Genomic DNA, 18,073 nt, shown 5'->3' with positions numbered 1-18,073 from the left:
AACACCTTCATGATGAGGACCTCTTCATGTGGTGGCACAGATCTAACAGGGATGATCCATTTCCCGGTTATACAAACGTTCCTCAACTCCCTCCTTAAAACGTGACAAGAGGATGGTGAACTGCGGACGAAGGGTAATCTCAGCCTGTAGTCCACTGAGTTCATGTTCAAATAAGCCTGGGGTCACAACAGCGACAATAACAACAGTCAGGGACAAAAGTTGGCCTACTGCTCAACTACATCTACTTCACATCTGGGACAGGCTCATCACTTTTCTCGCTGGTGCATTACATCAAAGAGAATCAATCATCTACAGGAAGAGAGGCAAACCAACCGTCCCTCAATTCAGTAAATACTGAGCTAGCACAAGAAATTGACTACTCTGTTCACTCTAACCTGGCCTAAACTTCCCATCTCTCCATACCGAATTCCCGACTCTCCATATTGCTGAAGGATCAGCACTAGACTATGATGCTAGTCACGAAGGAGTGCTGCGGAAAGGATGCAGCGCCGTTGTATTTTCTTCTTTTGTCACGAACTACGCGAAATAAGCTGCAAAAGGACAAAAATTTTGGCCATGTTAAAGTGAATAGAGTATTAATCACTCTACCCCTTCAAACGTACACATAACTTCTCCCTTCCTTGATATATATGAAAAACTGGAAATGAAATAAGAGGAAATACTACTCAAACTCCACAAACATAAATAGATTCTTCCTTCCTGAGTATATAAGAAAAACCGATATAAGGGGAAAGGGCTGAAGCGACAAGAAATAAGATAGGAGAAAGTATTACTTACTCCGACCCTTCAGACGTATGTAAACTCTTCTTTCCTTGATCTATAAGATAAACTGTTATAGGAGTAAAGAGATGAAGTGACAGTCGAGTGTGTAGAGAGACTGAGTGACAGGGAGTGATGGCTCTTCATTTAAACCTGTGGCGCGCCTTTGTTGACACTGCAATGCCGAAGGTCTGGGAAATTTACTGACGCGAGAAGAGAGAGAGAGAGAGAGAGTGAGAGAGAGAGAGAGAGGCATTAAGCGAATGAGTATGAGGGGTGAGGAAAATTGGAAATGCAGACGCGTGCATGGGTTCCTCTTCTTCTTGAACGTGAGTCACTATACTCGCTTCGCTTTAACCTGACATAGCTATAACAAAAGATTAACGCTAGAATATGCTATTAGCCACGAGGAAAGGCTGTGGAAAGGATGCAAAGCCACAGTATTGTCATATTCTGCCATTGAGCTATGGGGAATAAGCTGCAAAAGGATGAAATTTTCCAAGTGAATGTAAATGAAATATATAGCATGTTGGACTTTGCTCCCCTCTAATACTGAATATTCTTATAAGTATGTCAACGTTTGAAAAATTATGTCAGAAAGGTACTACAGTTTCTGAAATGCCAACTGCCTCATGATTTTATTCGCTCGCAACAATAAAAAATGCTGATCTGAACTGGTTGCAGTTACTGGTCAGTTGTGCAACACAGCTGTTGGTGACAAGCGCTTCACTCCAGAACAAAGCACGGAACACGACCCTTGACCATGGTTAAAGCTCACCTCCCTTAAGTGGTCTTCCGGTCATCATCATCATCATTCCAGCGCTTATTCCCACTGGGAGAGATAATATAACTACAGTGTCTGCCAACTACATTTTCTATCCTCTGTAGGTAGCCAATTAACTGCATTGCATCCATTCTGCCTACACTAGTTCCTTCTCGGGCACCAGAAACCATTTGACGGTGAGGAAGTGCTTTATGACCAAATTATAAAAACTGCGAGTACAAAGGTGTGGGCAAGACGGCATTTTTTGACGATCATTTCTAAAGTAAGTGATGATGGCAGAACATGTACAAGCTTCCTGTATCGTTGCCAACTACACTGGGTAATATGGGATGTAGCCTGAGCACATTTAACAGCTACAGGTGTTCCGTAACAAATTATGGGATTAATTACACTTTCGCGGACCCAGTTTTAATTATATGATTGTTAATCGCTGTGGTACATATTATTAAAACAAACACTACTACTACTACTACTACTATTACTACTACTACTACTGCTACTACTAGAGTACACTTAAACGCAATGAAAGAGAGAGGTGTAAACAGACAGGTCATCAGAGCACTAAAAAATGTCTTTCTCCAGCAGTCAGTAAGGCTTGTGGTATATACTGGGTTTGAGATACTTCAGGTGGTTATTCTTGGCCTAGTTTTGAGTAAAGGATGCTATATCAGCATGGTCCCAATTCTCAGTTGTTACGCAGCACAGTTACTGATGACCTTATGGGTTTATTATGAGGGAGACCATTTTAACCCATAAGGTTATTATACTATTTTCACCTTAACTTGGCCCAGATTTCCATCCTTTTGCAGCTTGGTCTATAACTGCCATTTTTCCATCTAACTTGCCCCCAAAATATCTCCCCACCTTGAATGCTACTTAATCCAACAACAGATTAGCACTACAACATGGCGCTAGCTATGGAGGGCTGCGTGAAATAAGTTGCAAAAAGACGAAATCATAGGTCGTTAAGAAAAAAAAAAGACTCATAATGGTTAGAATATCCCAGAAGGAGTGACGGTCTTACACAGATATGATCCCAAGAGGTGACTGGAATTTTTCGTTCATGTAATGCCACTAAGGGAAGAAGGATGGTCATCTATCCTTAAATGTACAGGACTACTGTCGCCTAGCCTCGGGCCCCTACACCTCAAAAGGGGTAATATTGGTTTTTGGTTTGGCTGTTTCCGTCTTTCCTACGTCACAACATTCCAACGATGACGCCACTCGGCCAGTGTCAACATTGCGACTCCAGGAATCTCCCATTACCCAGCACTGGCCTCACCTAACACGGCAGAGATACACAAAAAACTTAAGACCTTTTCCTTGCCGTAATGAGAGTCAGTTTATTTTCACCTGACAAAGATCCCCAGCCCCTTCCAGCTAAGTTGATGACCAAGTGTAGTCAGACTGAAGGATAATTACTGACCTGAAACCCAAGAGACTCACTCTTACCTCATAACTTAAACTTATCGAATTTAATGCAACCACTACCTAGTATTTAGGTTGTGAGTGGTCCAGTTCCGTTTGGTGAAAACAAACGGACCGCAGTAACTAAGAAGACTCCTTCCTATCTAAGAACCACGGCCAAGATACGTAAAAATACTTACGATTTACTCCCTGTCGTACGGTAGCTAAGATGTAACTGAACAGCTTGACGGATGACACCAAGTGAAGGCGTCCTACTCCACCACAGTTCTAACCTTATTTCTCACAAATAAATGGTGTACGAAGGATCCAGAAACAAAATGAAGAAATAATGGAAACAATCCACCGCATCCCTCACATTTGATAGGCTAACTGTAAGGAAGAAAATAATGTGAATTCCTTAAGTTCATCTATATATGCCGTAAAATGTGGCCACAGACCAATCGCCTTCACATCACCCAGTCCTCCGACGTCAGGCTGCCCTTTCTCCAGCTCACATCATTTCTTATATACCTCTCCATCCCACCCCTCCATCTCATCTTCGGTCTCCCCCGGTTAAGTAATCTAAGCAAAGTCAAAGAAAACATCTAAGCAAAGGAGCTGGTGAGAGAAAGAGAGAGAGAGAGAGAGAGAGAGAGAGAGAGAGAGACAGACAGACAGAGAGGGAGTTCACAATGATATATACCAACACTATTTCTTGCAGCATTTTATTAAGAACTTCAGGATACATTTTTTTTTTTTTCAGACATTTGGAGTAGACGTATTTTTCTCATTTCAATCTGTAATAGTTTTCATCTGTCTTACAGCTTACACACAAGACACTGGAAGGGACATATTATTAATTAAAATGACTCCTAAAGCAACTGATCCATAGACACAGGATTTCTTAACATATTTATGCAAAAATTAAACGGTTTATTAGTGTCATATTCTGAAATGATGTAAATGGTGGATGATTCTCACTGATGGTCGTAAAATGAAACGCTCAGCAAAGAATATCATTGGATTTGGCAAGGATCCTATCTGGGTCTTGCGTTAATTTTGCGAGAAATATGGGGTGACTCGAAGCAAACTCTTTAATGGGGGTCCAGGGGTATATTCTCGAAATTTTAAGATGACCACGCATACAGGATGTCCTATGAACCGCAGCAGGCTTCAGAATACTCGTTGACTAATTCTGATCAACATGGGTCTAATTCTCAGTCATTACGGAGCTAGTTACTGAAGACCTTATGAGAGAAAATGATGTCCTTCGTAATTCGTAAGGACGTCAAAAACAATAGCTCCTTTACGGTTGAGATTTGGGCCCATGTTGATATATTGTGTCTTAAATCAGTCGAAGAATAACCCTCCAGAAGTTTGGCACACAGTTTCACGGGACACAGTATTTTGTCCCCTCCCCCCATCCGGCTACGTCCCTGGTGGATCTTATGCCTTGTCTCCACTTCTCACATCCACCTTGATGCCCTTGACCTGTGACCCGTCGGAGGTAAAGGCTCCACCCGTAGCCCAGGCACCTCCACATGGCTCTCCAGGTTTGTTGGTGAGGCAATCCCTACCTCCATTGCCTCCACCGCCTCCTCCTCTACCTCCACTGTATGAACCTCCATTTGATCCACCGCCTCCGAAGCCACCTCCAACACTTGATCCACCTCCTCCTCCTCCTCCTCCTCCTCCAGCTCCGAATCCACCTCCTGAGCCTGATCCACCTCCACTGCCAAATCCGCCTCCACCACCTGAACCTCCACCTCCACCTCCGGTTCCAAAGCCTCCTCCACCACCTGAACCTCCACCTCCAGCGCCAAATCCTCCGCCGAATCCTCCACCAGCTCCACCACCGAAGCCTCCACCAAATCCACCACCACCTCCACCTGATCCACCTCCACCTAATCCTCCTCCACCTACTCCACCATGACCTCCTCCTCCTCCACCACCACCTCCACCCTGACCCCCACTTTCATGGCCAGCTCCACCATGACCTCCTCCACCATGTCCTCCACCTCCACCTCCACCTCCGCCATGTCCTCCACCTCCTCCTCCACCTCCGCCATGTCCTCCACCTCCACCATGACCTCCACCTCCTCCTCCACCTACTTCACCTCCACCATGACCTCCACTTCCTACTCCACCTCCACCGCCATAACCTCCACCTCCACCCCCACCAACTCCACCCCCACCACCTCCACCAACTCCACCCCCACCACCTCCACCTACTCCACCCCCACCATCTCCACCATGACCTCCACATCCACTTCCACCATGTCCTCCTCCACCATGACTACATCCACCATGTCCTCCACCACCACCACCATGTCCTCCACCACCACCACCACCATGTCCTCCACCACCACCACCACCATGGCCTCCACCTCCACCGTGACCGCCACCACCACCTCCACCAGTTCCTCCACCTCCGCCTAAACCTCCACCACCATCACCACCCAGTCCACCTCCACCAATACCTCCTCCTCCACCTATCCCTCCACCTCCACCTATCCCTCCACCTCCACCTATCCCTCCACCTCCACCTATCCCTCCACCTCCACCCAATCCTCCTCCTCCTCCTCCACCATGCCCTCCATCTGAATCACTATCTGAACCTGATCCACTGAAAGATCCACTTCCAGATCCTCCACTAAATGATCCACTAATTGATCCACTCCCTGATCCACTTCCTTTACTCCCTGATCCACTAAAAGATCCACTCCCTGATCCACTTCCTTTACTCCCTGATCCACTAAAAGATCCACTCCCTGATCCACTTCCTTTACTCCCTGAACCACTAAAAGATCCACTCCCTGATCCACCTCCACTACCCGATCCACTAAATGATCCACTCCCACTTACCGATCCACCTTTCGAGCCTGATGCACTAAAGGAACCGCTCCCTGATGCACTATTCCCCTTTCCTCCCGATCCACTAACAGATCCACTAACCGATCCACCATTGGAGCCAGATCCACTAAAAGATAATGATCCACTCCACTCTCTCTCCTTGCCTCTCTTGACGCGTGTGTGTGTTTCGTCATCTTCGGCGGACCTGCCACGTCGGCGCCCGTGGCCCCCGAAGTTGCCTCCTGTGCCGGGTTTGTTTGTCAGGCCTCCTCCGTTCCCGAAATTACCTCCGGAACCTCCTCCTCCAAAGTTGCCTCCAGTTCCAGGTTTGTTAGTCAGACTTCCGCCACTTCCGAAATTGCCTCCAGTGCCGGGTTTGTTGGTTAGGCCTCCATTTCCAAAGTTACCTCCGCCTCCTCCAAAATTGCCTCCAGTTCCGGGTTTGTTGGTTAGGCCTCCATTTCCAAAGTTACCTCCGCCTCCTCCAAAATTGCCTCCAGTGCCGGGTTTATTTGTCAAGCCTCCAGAGCCCCAACCTCCGAAGTTGCCTCCTGTACCAGGTTTGTTGGTCAGTCCACCCCCATGAGGCCCCAGCTGGCGACGTGAACGAAGGAGGTGCGTGTGGGTGTGATGGAAGTCCTCCAAGGGGACAGCTCTCCTCACGCGATGGAAGGGCTCGTCTTGTAGCACCACCTTAGGCACACTGAACGCTCCCACCAGCGCCACCAACACCAACACCAGCGCAACCCTCCTATGCATGGCTGCCCTCTAGAAAAGGTATTAAAAAGCATCTTTATTCCCGTTATGTTAAGTTGTGCTATATATACGCTATATACACATATGGATGTCACATTAAGCTACTGTATTCCTAAAGAAATTCGATATAGCTGCAGTTTTAACTTACGTCCAGCAGGTGAATTAAAGCAGATGTCGCAGACGTGAAGGAGTACAAAAGGAGTATAAAATGCCTAATCTCCCCACAGATCCAGCGTCCTGGACGGACTGCCTGATCGCCTGTGCGGTCTGAGGCTTAAATACCCCATCTTTGAGCATTGCATTTTTAGTGTGTGTGGCCACCGAATCTCGCTATTTATCGACACAACAAGGATGACGGTGCACGACTGGGGGATGGCAACCGAGGAAGGAGTGTTCGGAGAAGGCCGAGATGCTCTTCCTACCTTTGTCTATTAATTTCTTATTTTTATTTACGTATTTGCTTTATTACTCCTCTATTCTAATGAAACACAAAGAGTGACATGCGAAAATCGATGGTAACCAAAGGAGGAATGTTGTGGGAAGGACCAAGGTGCTCTGCCTACCTGCGCGTGGCACCACGGTTTGTTTACTTGCTTTCCCCCTCCCCCCTTAGTAACTTACTTACTTACTTTTTTACTGTTTATGTAAAGAAGACAGAACAAATGGCAAGAAACCAGCAAAAAGTTGCTCTTTCCAGGAATAACTGAACAAAGGAGAGGCAAATTCAAGAACCATTAATTTCCAAAGGCCTGGATACACTGTTTACCGGAGTGGAGGTCATAAGCAGAAGGAAATACCGACTGCGGAAGACAGTTCCAGAGTTGATGTGTTGAATACGTAAATGACTGAGAGTATAGGTTAAATCTTGGATTAGAGAACTGGACAGAAAAGGAGTGAGTGCGTTGCCAGATAGATGCTAAGATTCCGCCGCAATGAAGAAGGAATGCAAGCAGACAGTTCCACCTATTCTTAGGTGGAAAAAAAGTGAGGACGATAATGATGATTCAGTTATCAATTTATTATTCACCGACAACTTTATTAAGCGTAGATGAAGTTTGTCATAGTGAAGTGAGAAAACAGAAAATTATGCAGTACTTCGTGGTTCACAACAAGACTGAATCTCTCCGTTATGAAGGGTTGCAACCAGGAAACCTTTCCACAATGGCTTTGGTAGAGGTGGGAATGGGTGTGTAGGGTTTGGAGTGCATGTGGGGTAGTTAGTGTCATATGTTTGTTTCAGTGTATAAAAGAGAGGGGATGAGATAGTTGGTGTCGTATGTTTCTTTGCTTGTAATTCACCGGGTTGGTCAGGATCACATGATGTTTGTCTTCATCAGCATTTCACCCTCTCGGAAGAGCTGAGAGCTCATATAGTCCGATGTAATGGCAAAGTCTTGGCCTTCAAACACGCACACACCCATTCTCTTGCTCAAGGAGGACAGTGACCACCCGCATAGTCAGTGAAACTTTTCGCATCCCAAGCAAGGCGCGAACCCCCATCTGAGCAGATGCTAGGCAAGAGTGTTACCACTGAGCCGGCGAGCGGTGTGGATGGGTTGGTGAGCAATGAGAACCCGGGTAAGGTAGCAAAAAGTGGACTGGATAAGTAAGAGAAGAGTGGACGTGACGAGCCGAGACGATGTGAGGTATCGCAGGGCGTGACGGGTACGCGAAAGGAAAATGGGTGTTGCATGAGACGAGCTTTGACAATGGGAGAGAGATTTCTCGTACAACTAAATTAGAATGGCTGGCATAAAAGAGGTGAGGTGGAAGGAGTGGAGTGAATGGGACGGACTGGGATGCTGGTGGGTGGTGGGGCAGGTCGCAAAGTGATGTAGATAGAATAAGACAGATCTACATAACAGATGGCCTTCAGAGAAACTTCCTATCTCCTGAAGTGTTCACAAGTTCATTCCTAATAACTTGAATACGGTCTGTTACTGAATATCTGTACGAGACTATGCATGCTTTCTGAACTGGTTTGCATCTTCATTCTGTTCACTTTAACTAAACGTAAAATTGCCTTCTCTTTATCGTGAATGCTGAGCTGTAACATGAGATTAATGCTAGAATATGGTGCTGGCCACGCAGAAAAAGTAGTAAGGAAAGGATTTAGAGACAGTTTTGTTTAATTTTCTCACCGAGTTAGGGGAAACAGCCTGCAGAAGAATCAATGTCTCCGCCTGGTTAAAGTGAATTGGCTAGAGTGCAAAACTAATTGGGCTTATTGGGACTTAAAATACTGTATACAACAGAGAAATATTTGCACTCAATCTACAAGACTATACTGTCGCCGTTTGTGTGAAGACGTGTAATAAATGCATTGTTTCCTGATCTGGTGCTATAAAGTGACACCTTCGTGTGGTGGCACTGACATAGTTGAGCGACTCTACTGTCTGGCAATGGAAACGCCCTTCAAGTCCCTCCCTACCCCCTGAAAAGGGCTTGGTGAACTGCGGGAGGGCGGCAACTTCAGCATGTATTTTAGTGGGCTCACATTCAGATGAACCTGGGGTTACCACTACTGCTACTACTACTACTTACTACTACTACTACTACTACACTACTGGTACTATGTTAGTAATGGTTTGGGTTCTGGGTTCTCATGTAGTAGTCCTCGATATATTTAAAGCTTTCGACAGAGTGTGGCACCTTCCCTGCTATTCAGACTCCCTTGCTATGGACTAACGTCTTTTGTTCCTCTGCTTTATCTCAGCGACAGAAAAATAAAAGTAGATGATGTATATTCCAATTTCCACTCAATTAACTCCAGCGTGCCACAAGGATCAGTTGTAGCGCCAACTCTATTCCCAGTTCATATTAATGATCTCTTATCTGTCACCCACAATCCCATCCATTCACATGCACATGACTCAACACTTCACAGCTCATTCACACTCAAACACCCATTTACAAAGTTTAACATCTAACTCTCAACTCAGCGCAGCCCTCTCCATACAACAAGACTTATCTAGAATCACTGAATGGGGACGAAATAACCTTGTTTCATATGGCAGTACAATTATATACAATTTACTAATGGACAGATATTGCCAGATTTCTAGATTACCTCCAATGCTACTAATATTCCCATCTCCAGAGTATTGAAAGTCTCGGTGTTTCACTTAACAATGCCCTCAGGTGGACCTCTCATGTCAGATCACTTGCTAAAACCGCCTCAAAGAAACTTGGACTATTGTACAGGGTCCGTAACTTCTTCACTGACAAGTAGTTAACTATGATTTATAAGTCATGTGTGCTATCAGCTAGAATATTGCTCACCCTTGTGAAATGAATGTGGAGAGGTTGCACTAAAACAACTAGACAAAGGTCAGAACAAAGCTGTTATAATTATTAATAACCTTGCTATTACAAATAAACTATCTCCCCCACAAGTAAGAAGGAATGTTGCCTCCCTTGCATTATTTTACAGATAGGTCTACTTTTATGGCGAATGCTTAGACAAAGTTGCGCCCATTGTGCCACCTCTCCATGCCTTTCCCTGTGCTACACGGGCATCTGATAGCAGCCATGACTGGAATGTCACCCAGCCATGTTACAGAACTTCTGCCTATCAGAATTCTTTTATTCCCCGAACTGCATCTCTCTGGAACTCGCTTCCTCGGAGTTGTTTCCTCCCAAACTTTAAACTACAGCTGTTCCAGTCCAACTGTTGCAGATTTTTTTACGAATGGAGGACACCAGTAATCCGGTGTATGGATTATTTTTTTTATTCATTCGTTTTTCCTTCCTGTATTCTGTTATTAAAAAAAAAAAAAAAGTAGCTATGCTAGTTTATCTAACGCAAGGTTTCCTCATACTTTGCCTCTACCTCACTCTATTAAAATCATTTATCTATAAATCACTTTCGATTCAGTGGACTAAATGATCTGAAATTTTTATCATGTGGTTTGATTCCTCGCCAGAGTCTGATCGACAGGGTGGCGTGATTGTGAGACTGTATGTCATTATCACCATCATCATCATCATCATCCCAACCCATTTTTCCCACCTAGATATGGGGTGAGACAAGGAAAGAGAATATATGAGGGAGAGAGAACTAATCAAGAGCAAACACAGTGAAATGGGCCACACACTAATACACTCACCATTCAGGCCTCCGGAATCCTGACTCCACTTCACAGCCATAATCATCAGCAGATTTTTAAAAACTATTTATATGAGGTTCATATTACCTTCGAGATGGAATATTTCAGAGGCAAAGAAGAAATACTGAATATAAACGTGAGGAAGGGTGGTGTCCCATAGTAGGTAGGATCGATAATAAGTTTGATCTGCCCTTCCATAATCTGTGAGAGAATATCATTATCACTGTGGTGGTATAGGATAAAATGCAGATTTGGAGAAGAAAGCATTTATTTTCGCCATAACAGCAGCAGCAGCATTTAACCTACACTGTCGCGTGGTGGAGTTTTACGACAAAGGCCAGTTGAAGTTGGAAGGCCGAGTGCTGCCTAGTGTCCTGGTGAGGGAAAAGGTACAGAACTGCGTAGCAATTAAAGTTGGCCATTTTTGTGTCTAAGGAAAGCTCCGTCTTCAGTAACTGGTAAGGACTGTTCGTGTATTTGAAGGTGGTTATTCCTGGAGGGGTGTTTGTTCCTTGAAGGCCAGTTGAAGCTGGAATGCCAAGTGCTGAATCGTGAAGGAAGAAGAAGAAAATGCCGTATTAATGTTGATTTTATTTGTCTCTGAGAGAAGCTGTCTTTAACAACTGATAAGGAATGTATCTGTATTTGATGACTGAACATTCCTGGAAGGCTGACTGTTTCTGAAGACACGACCGGCCTAATAACCCTCAAAAGACAAGCGTTTCTACATGAATCTAAACTAGGAGCTAACTATTAGTTTATGAGGCGGGTCACTGTGTAGCCAATGGCTGTACATTAAGTGGCATAGGAAGCTGCCTAGCACCTCCTTCTTAACGATATATTCTGCGTACTACACATTATTGTTCTCGTGCGTGATAATCATGTCTCTTTCATATCAATATGGAATGCTTAATTGACATACACGGCAATGATATCGCGTCATCTGGGTACAGGAGAGGGACGCCTTCATGTGATGACATTGCTATAACTGAGCGACTTAACTGTCTGGTTATAAAAACGTCCCTCACTTATTTCTCTATCCTCCAAAAGGAGAAAGGCAGACTGAAGAAGGACACGTTAAACATGCAATCCACCGGGTTCGTATTTCAGATGAGCCTGGAGCCACAACAAAAAAACAAGAGAAACAACAACAAACAACAACAACGTGTTACAGAATACGGGATTAAGTAAAGGATGTCTCTGCGTCCATGCTGCAAATCCTCTTCACTTGGCTTTGTCCATATATTCCGTGCTAACTAATAAACGAGAAAATATTCAGGTGTATTAGGCAACTCAAATCGCTACCAAGGAAGAAATGTTATGAAATATGCAAAACCTATTAGAATACGACACCGAGGGCTGACCCTAGTAAGGGATATCTGTGCGTCCATGTTGAATTTTCTCTCTAGACCTTAGCTAACATCGGGCGGTGCATTCGCTGTAAAATATTATAGGAGAATATAAAGGTGTAGCATTCAAATCAATCACTAAGGAAGAGGTGTTACAAATCCAAAACCTCTTAAAATACGTCCCTAATGGCTGACTCGTGCAGGGGATGTCTGTGCGTCTCCGGGTCCATGTTGATTTTCCTCTTTCGACCTGGGTGTGAAAATGGTGGCGGTGGACACGCTAGTGAACAAATCGGCGCCAACGGCCAGAGCTGGCTTGGGCGCTGGCACTGGCACTGGCCCTGGCACTGCTCCACGACCCGCCTGCTCCACCGCCGCAACCAACACCTACACACCCACTATAGCCAAAACCTCCGCCTTCTCTGCTGTCACCACACCCACCGTCGCCACAGCCGTCCTCCCTGCTGTAGCCTCCAAAGCCGCCTCCGCATGTGGCACATGGCACCCTCTTCTGGCGGGACAAATGCTCCGCCTCTCCAGCCTCTTCTGCCGCGGCTTGAAGCACCACCACAGCCGCCAGCACCAGGCCAACAACACACCAACGCATGGCTAAGGTTCCTGGGAATAGAAAACATAATTACGCCTGCTATTGGTTTTCATATTTATCTATTTATATATGTCTACCTATCCATCAATTTACCCGTCCCTGTAGCACCACAGCCGTCATGACTAGGCCATTGCATGGCTAATATTCTTGTCAGTGCAAAGGAAAGTTACACCAATTTACATAGTTTATATATATATATATATATATATATATATATATGTGTGTGTGTGTGTGTGTACAGGATGTATGTATGTACTGTATGTACAGCATGCATACATGTATGTACTGTATGTACAGCATGCATACATGTATGTATGAATGTATGTGTATGTATGTATGCCTATACGTCGGCTGTAAAAGAAAAGTAGGTTCAGTAATAGCACATGTCTCACATAAATATTCAGTAATACTTTCACAAAGAATACTCAGAGTGGACTCACAGAAGGATATGAAGGCAGGAAGAAATATGTGTATTACGCGGTCCCGTGTCGAGCCTTGCTCACTGCTGCGTTCCTCTCTCCCTGGCCTTATATTGGTCCCTTCACCATTTTTTGCCTGCTGGCTGGACAACCGGTTGCAAAGAGGAATATATTTGGTCATGCGGCGAGGATGATGTGGCGGGTTTGTCTCTGAGAACATAATTCCCAGAAATTCATTTGCCGAGCCGGATGTATGACCCAACTCCGTGACGGGACGGGAAAAAAAAAAAAAGTGAAAAACATTTAGCCTCTTCACACTCCTCACGAAAATTATGGAACAAAATCAGTTCACGAAATACTTGATATTTTTTCTTTGAGGAAAAAAAAATATATATACCACTGCACCAGCGAGCGGTGTGTGTGTGTGTGTTGTGTGTGTGTGTGTGTGTGTGTGTGTGTGTGTGTGTGTGTGTGTGTGTGTGTGTGTGTGTGTGTGTGTGTGTGTGTGTGTGTGTGTGTGTGTGTGTGTGTGTGTGTGTGGTGCTTCAAGTTCACAAGGACGCACAGCTGAGATTACAGTACAGACAGACAGTTCTCATGATAAGTCAGGGATGTGTTTCAGAGCACCGCAATATTGTTCAAAAAGTAGAGTGAGTTTGAGCTAACCTGACAAACGTTCCCAGCCCCTTTCAGCTTAACTGATGGCCAAGTTTAGTCAGACTGGATGGTCAGTTTTAACAGAGTTCACGTTAATGCTTCTGCAGCTTATTGCTCATGGTTCTGGAGCAGAATAAGACATTACAGCGTCATGGATCTTTCCTATAGCACTTCTTCGTGACTAGTCCCATAATCTAGTGTTAATCTCTTAATATACTAGTAGTTTAGCACCCAAGATCGAGAGGCATAAATTTACCGTCCTTCAACTCTGAATGCTGAGTTGTATCAGTTAGCACTAGGCTACGGTGCTAGTCGAAGAAGTGCTACGCAAAGGATGTAGAGCCAGTGTACTATCATATTGTGCCACTTAGCTACGGTAAATAGGCGACATAGGGGCGAACAATATTACTAAGTTAAAGTAAATGAACTATAGTAACCAAGGAGACTCATTCCCACCTCATAATTAAGGTTCATTGAAATTCACACAACCACGACTTAATATTAGCGAGAGAGAGAGAGAGAGAGAGAGAGAGAGAGAGAAACTTATTTTTAACCTCAATTCCCTCAACGATATGCACAAAAATACATGAAAAATTTAACCTAATCTTCTTGCTTTTTCAGTGAGTAAACAATTCTGAAGGTTAAAGGTGGCGGCCAAGGACAACCGCCTTCCAGTGACCATGAAGCAAGTAAGCATCGCTGAAGGAACTGGCATAGATTTCGTAACACCTCCTTCTCACCGGTTTGTTCCGCAGATTACACCTTAGTAATCCTATCGCACGTTAGTGAAGCAAATCATGTTGACGCTAAAACGATATGAACAGCGTAGAAGAGAATGCTAAGGTATAAATCCAAAATGGATCGCCAAGGAAGACATGCTACCAAGCCTCTTATGCCACCTAAAATACGACCCTTAAACTCTTCCGTATTCGAAGTGTCATTGGAGACCTCGTTGCACCTTTCCCTTGGCGATTTATTTAGTTAATAAACATGTTATGTTGTTTATACGGTTTTAATGTCAACCTACAGCAGTTGACTTAATGAACACAAAAGGATATTGAGGTGTAATCATCATGATCATCACTGTCCTCGTCGTCATCATCACCATCATCATCATCGTCGTCATCATCACCATCATCATGATCATCATTATCATCACCATCATCATGTTTTTGCCCTGTCAGCAATGGTGTCGTGCCAGGAAGAAAATAAAACGTGAGGGCATATGGTTCATCAGGGTTAACATTTCTTCTTGATTTTCCTTGTCTTACTCTTGTAGAGTTATCAAACAGTTTGACAGCAGCTGCATAACACTGATCAACCGCCCCACAGTGATGATGATAATGATGATGATGATGATTGTTATCAGTATTAGTGTTACCATTATTTTTACCAATGTAAAAATAACGTCAGCTGAATTTCTGAAAATCTTCACACAGGCACGTGTAGTGCGTTCCGTGCACAATATGCCTCTAACAGTGATATTATTCCCATGCGCACGCGCGCACACACACACACACACACACACACACACACACACACACACACACACACACACACACACACACACACACACACACACACACACACACACACACAGCTGGCCACTCCCGTGGGTGGGGTTCGAGCAGGATGTATCTGATATCAGAGAAAATTGTAACAAAATATATTTTCCTCTATGAATATAGTGGCGGTACGCCCTGCCCCCCTCGTTACCCCTCCACTACACCACTTCCCAACAGGAGCGTAGGGGCCCGGGGCTAGGCTACTAAGTCCCGATATTTAAGGCGAGAATGACCAGCCTCGCTGGCCCCCGACAGGCATAATATACTGTATATATGTAATAAACCCAAACCAACCCTCGGATGAAAACCCTTACAGGTTCGGTCCGGTTAGAGCGCCTTAACCAATGAAACCACCAGACGCCATTTGGTTATATGGTTACCACTCAGCGTAATAGTTTCCTGGTTTACGTGAAACCATTTGGACTGTCACTAAGTGTAGAATCACCTGAAAGTAGCATTACATCGAGTACGTGAATGGTGGGCACCCCCACCTATCACATAGTGTAACATGGAGAATTAATCACGAAGGAATAGGTCTTACGAAATCTCTGAAGCCACTCAGAATACTAGCCCGAGACGGATCACTGACTTAACCCCTTCACTCATGGTACCAATTAAGGCACGCCCTCATTCCCGCTGCATGCTTCTCTATACGTCCCTTAATTCACTCCTTGGCCCACGAAAGACGGGTGATGCATTGCAGGAGATCAACTTCAGTCTGCGGTCCACTGAGTTCACGTCCAGATGAGCATGGCAAAAAATAATACCGTAATGAGAGAGAGAGAGGGGGGGGGGTATAGGGTGTTTGTCCAAGGAACAATTATGCTACACGTAGCCTAAGTTTGAAATGAAATGGTGAACAAATGAAAGTACGTTACCAAAATGGGAAGTTTTTGAAAGAAAGAAAGAAAAAGAACTGAGCAAATATAATAAGATCATCAAAGAATGAGTGACTAAGAGTGAGTGAGGCGGAGGCGGCTGCAGAAGGGGAAGCGGAGGGTAAAATGAGGGAATGGGGTGGAGAGGAGGTTTATGAAAGGAGGGGGTGTATACAACAATAAGACTGCGTTGCTTTGATTGATCCGGTTTCTTGCGACGAAGGGGAAAAAAGGTGTGTGTGTGGGGGGAGGGGGTCGAGATCCTTCGCAACTGCCACACTTACTTGGGTTTTACCAGGAATGACACGCTGCCCAGTATCTATAAACTCTCTTAACCTTCATTTACTGTATAATATCCGTTTGTCATCATTCACTCAGCCATCAAACATTTCACACACAAACAAGGAGCGATCAAGCAGCTAACGACCAAACACTGACTGCTCTGTGTTCTTGGCCTTGAATCAATTCCTCTCAAAACAGCATCCTTTCATCCTTACTTTGCACTGAATCCTCCCAGTGTTTAATCTAAATCACATCGAAACTGCCAAGTTGACCTTGTCATGTGACCTTGATATTGGATTGCTTTCAAAACCGAATTCCCTTATTCTCGCCTTACCCTGAACCCTTCCACAAAGTTTGCTCTAAATAACCTTGACATTTGGTCCTCAACCATTCCACCAAGTTTGCTTCAAATCGGATCTACAGTATTTTAGTTATTTTGTTAACACAGGCACTCGGGTCGACCTTGACCTTTAACTGATTCTTCTGAAAACTGACTCATTTCCTCCCTGCCTTAACTTTAATCCTTCCACTAAACTTAGTGTAAACTGGATAAAAACATGTGAGATTAAATTTGTTAGGTCAAACGTTGACAGCCTGAAAGACAGAGCAACCCCTTGGCTGTCCCTTATCATTTCCACCATTTTTTCTTTTAATCATGCAAACTTTTTGTTTTGTTCACAAATAAACACGAACACAAACAAATTAATATACAACAGACACGTCGAGTAAAACGTAATACACTCTTAGTTCGCAAGCGCGGGTATATTTAAATGTAAAACAAAATAAGAAAACCAAAACAATCTATAAGTTAACTGTTATGTGAGCGTTGTGATTAGTTTCCTTTATAAATACGGTCTCTCAGTTTTCCTTGAGAGTCCCCCCTCCCCCAGATATTTCCACGAAGGTTTATAGTAAAATCGTGATCAGGAGGTCGCAGTTCGAGGTTCCTGGGGCGGGATTCTCAGTCAGATTTACGACCGATGTCATGTCGTAACCTCGATTTGTTGTTGTGAGAACTACTGTATATGCTGATTTGTTTTCGTCTGACGGGACTGGGCAAGTCTCGCATCTTGAATAAGATGTGGTTGAGTGAAATCTGATGAGTCTTAACTATGATGTAGGAATGAGTCTCCTTGATTACTATACTCAGTTTATTTCCACCTAACAAAAACTGCTAACACCTCTTTCAGCTCAGTTCATGGCCAAGTGTAGCCTGACTGGAGTGCTGATGACGCTTTCCTTGCAATCCGACAAGCAATTTTTGTGCTACAGGGACGGCTCATTCAGTGTTATCAATGTCTGTCTTTTATCACTTCATATCCTATTCCCACAGCCACGCCCACACCAGTAGATTCAGACGTTCTCGCAACACATACGATACAGGCAGTTTTCTAGATTAGTGCTGTCTACGAACCACCTTGTGAATCTGATGGTCTACAGTGTATTTAACCTGACAAAGTTCCCTAACCACTTTCAGCTCAGTTGCTGGCCAAGTGTAATCAGACTGGAGGGTTCACCTGATTTGTAACCAAGGAAACTCATTCCGACCTCATAATTAGGGATCATCGAACTTCATGCAACCACGACTATTAAGGGATAAGGGATTAATCCCCGAGCTAGACCTCAT

The 18,073-nt window shown here is 44.4% G+C and overlaps 1 protein-coding gene across 1 annotated transcript; it reads right to left on the bottom strand.

The window, feature by feature from the left end:
* Positions 1-4,417: 4,417 nt before the first annotated feature.
* On the bottom strand, positions 4,418-12,268 carry LOC145410189 (uncharacterized). The gene is made up of 5 exons (XM_080280387.1): positions 12,218-12,268; positions 6,030-6,592; positions 5,611-5,801; positions 5,440-5,550; positions 4,418-5,406 (listed from the first exon to the last, which is right to left on the bottom strand). The coding sequence occupies exons 1-5, from the start codon at positions 12,266-12,268 to the stop codon at positions 4,418-4,420; spliced, it is 1,905 nt and encodes a 634-aa protein (XP_080136513.1).
* Positions 12,269-18,073: the final 5,805 nt, after the last annotated feature.

Source organism: Coenobita brevimanus, chromosome 84 (genome assembly GCF_032717465.1).
Source record: "Coenobita brevimanus isolate Jiangsu-jjx chromosome 84, ASM3271746v2, whole genome shotgun sequence".
Classification (NCBI taxonomy): Eukaryota; Metazoa; Arthropoda; class Malacostraca; order Decapoda; family Coenobitidae; genus Coenobita; species Coenobita brevimanus.
The sequence above is the reverse complement of the archived record's forward strand: the minus strand, read 5'-3'. Positions and strand labels throughout refer to the sequence as shown.

Bases quoted from the DNA above. Each gene is read 5' to 3' on its own strand.
- LOC145410189 (XM_080280387.1), bottom strand. From the start codon at position 12,268: ATGGACCCGGAGACGCACAGACATCCCCTGCACGAGTCAGCCATTAGG. The intron at 5,551-5,610 runs GTGGATCTTTCA...ATGGTGGAGGAG, and splicing joins ATTTAGTGGAGGATCTGGAA to GAGGAGGAGGATTGGGTGGA. The intron at 5,407-5,439 runs GTGGACTGGGTG...GTGGAGGTTTAG, and splicing joins AGGAGGAGGTATTGGTGGAG to GCGGAGGTGGAGGAACTGGT.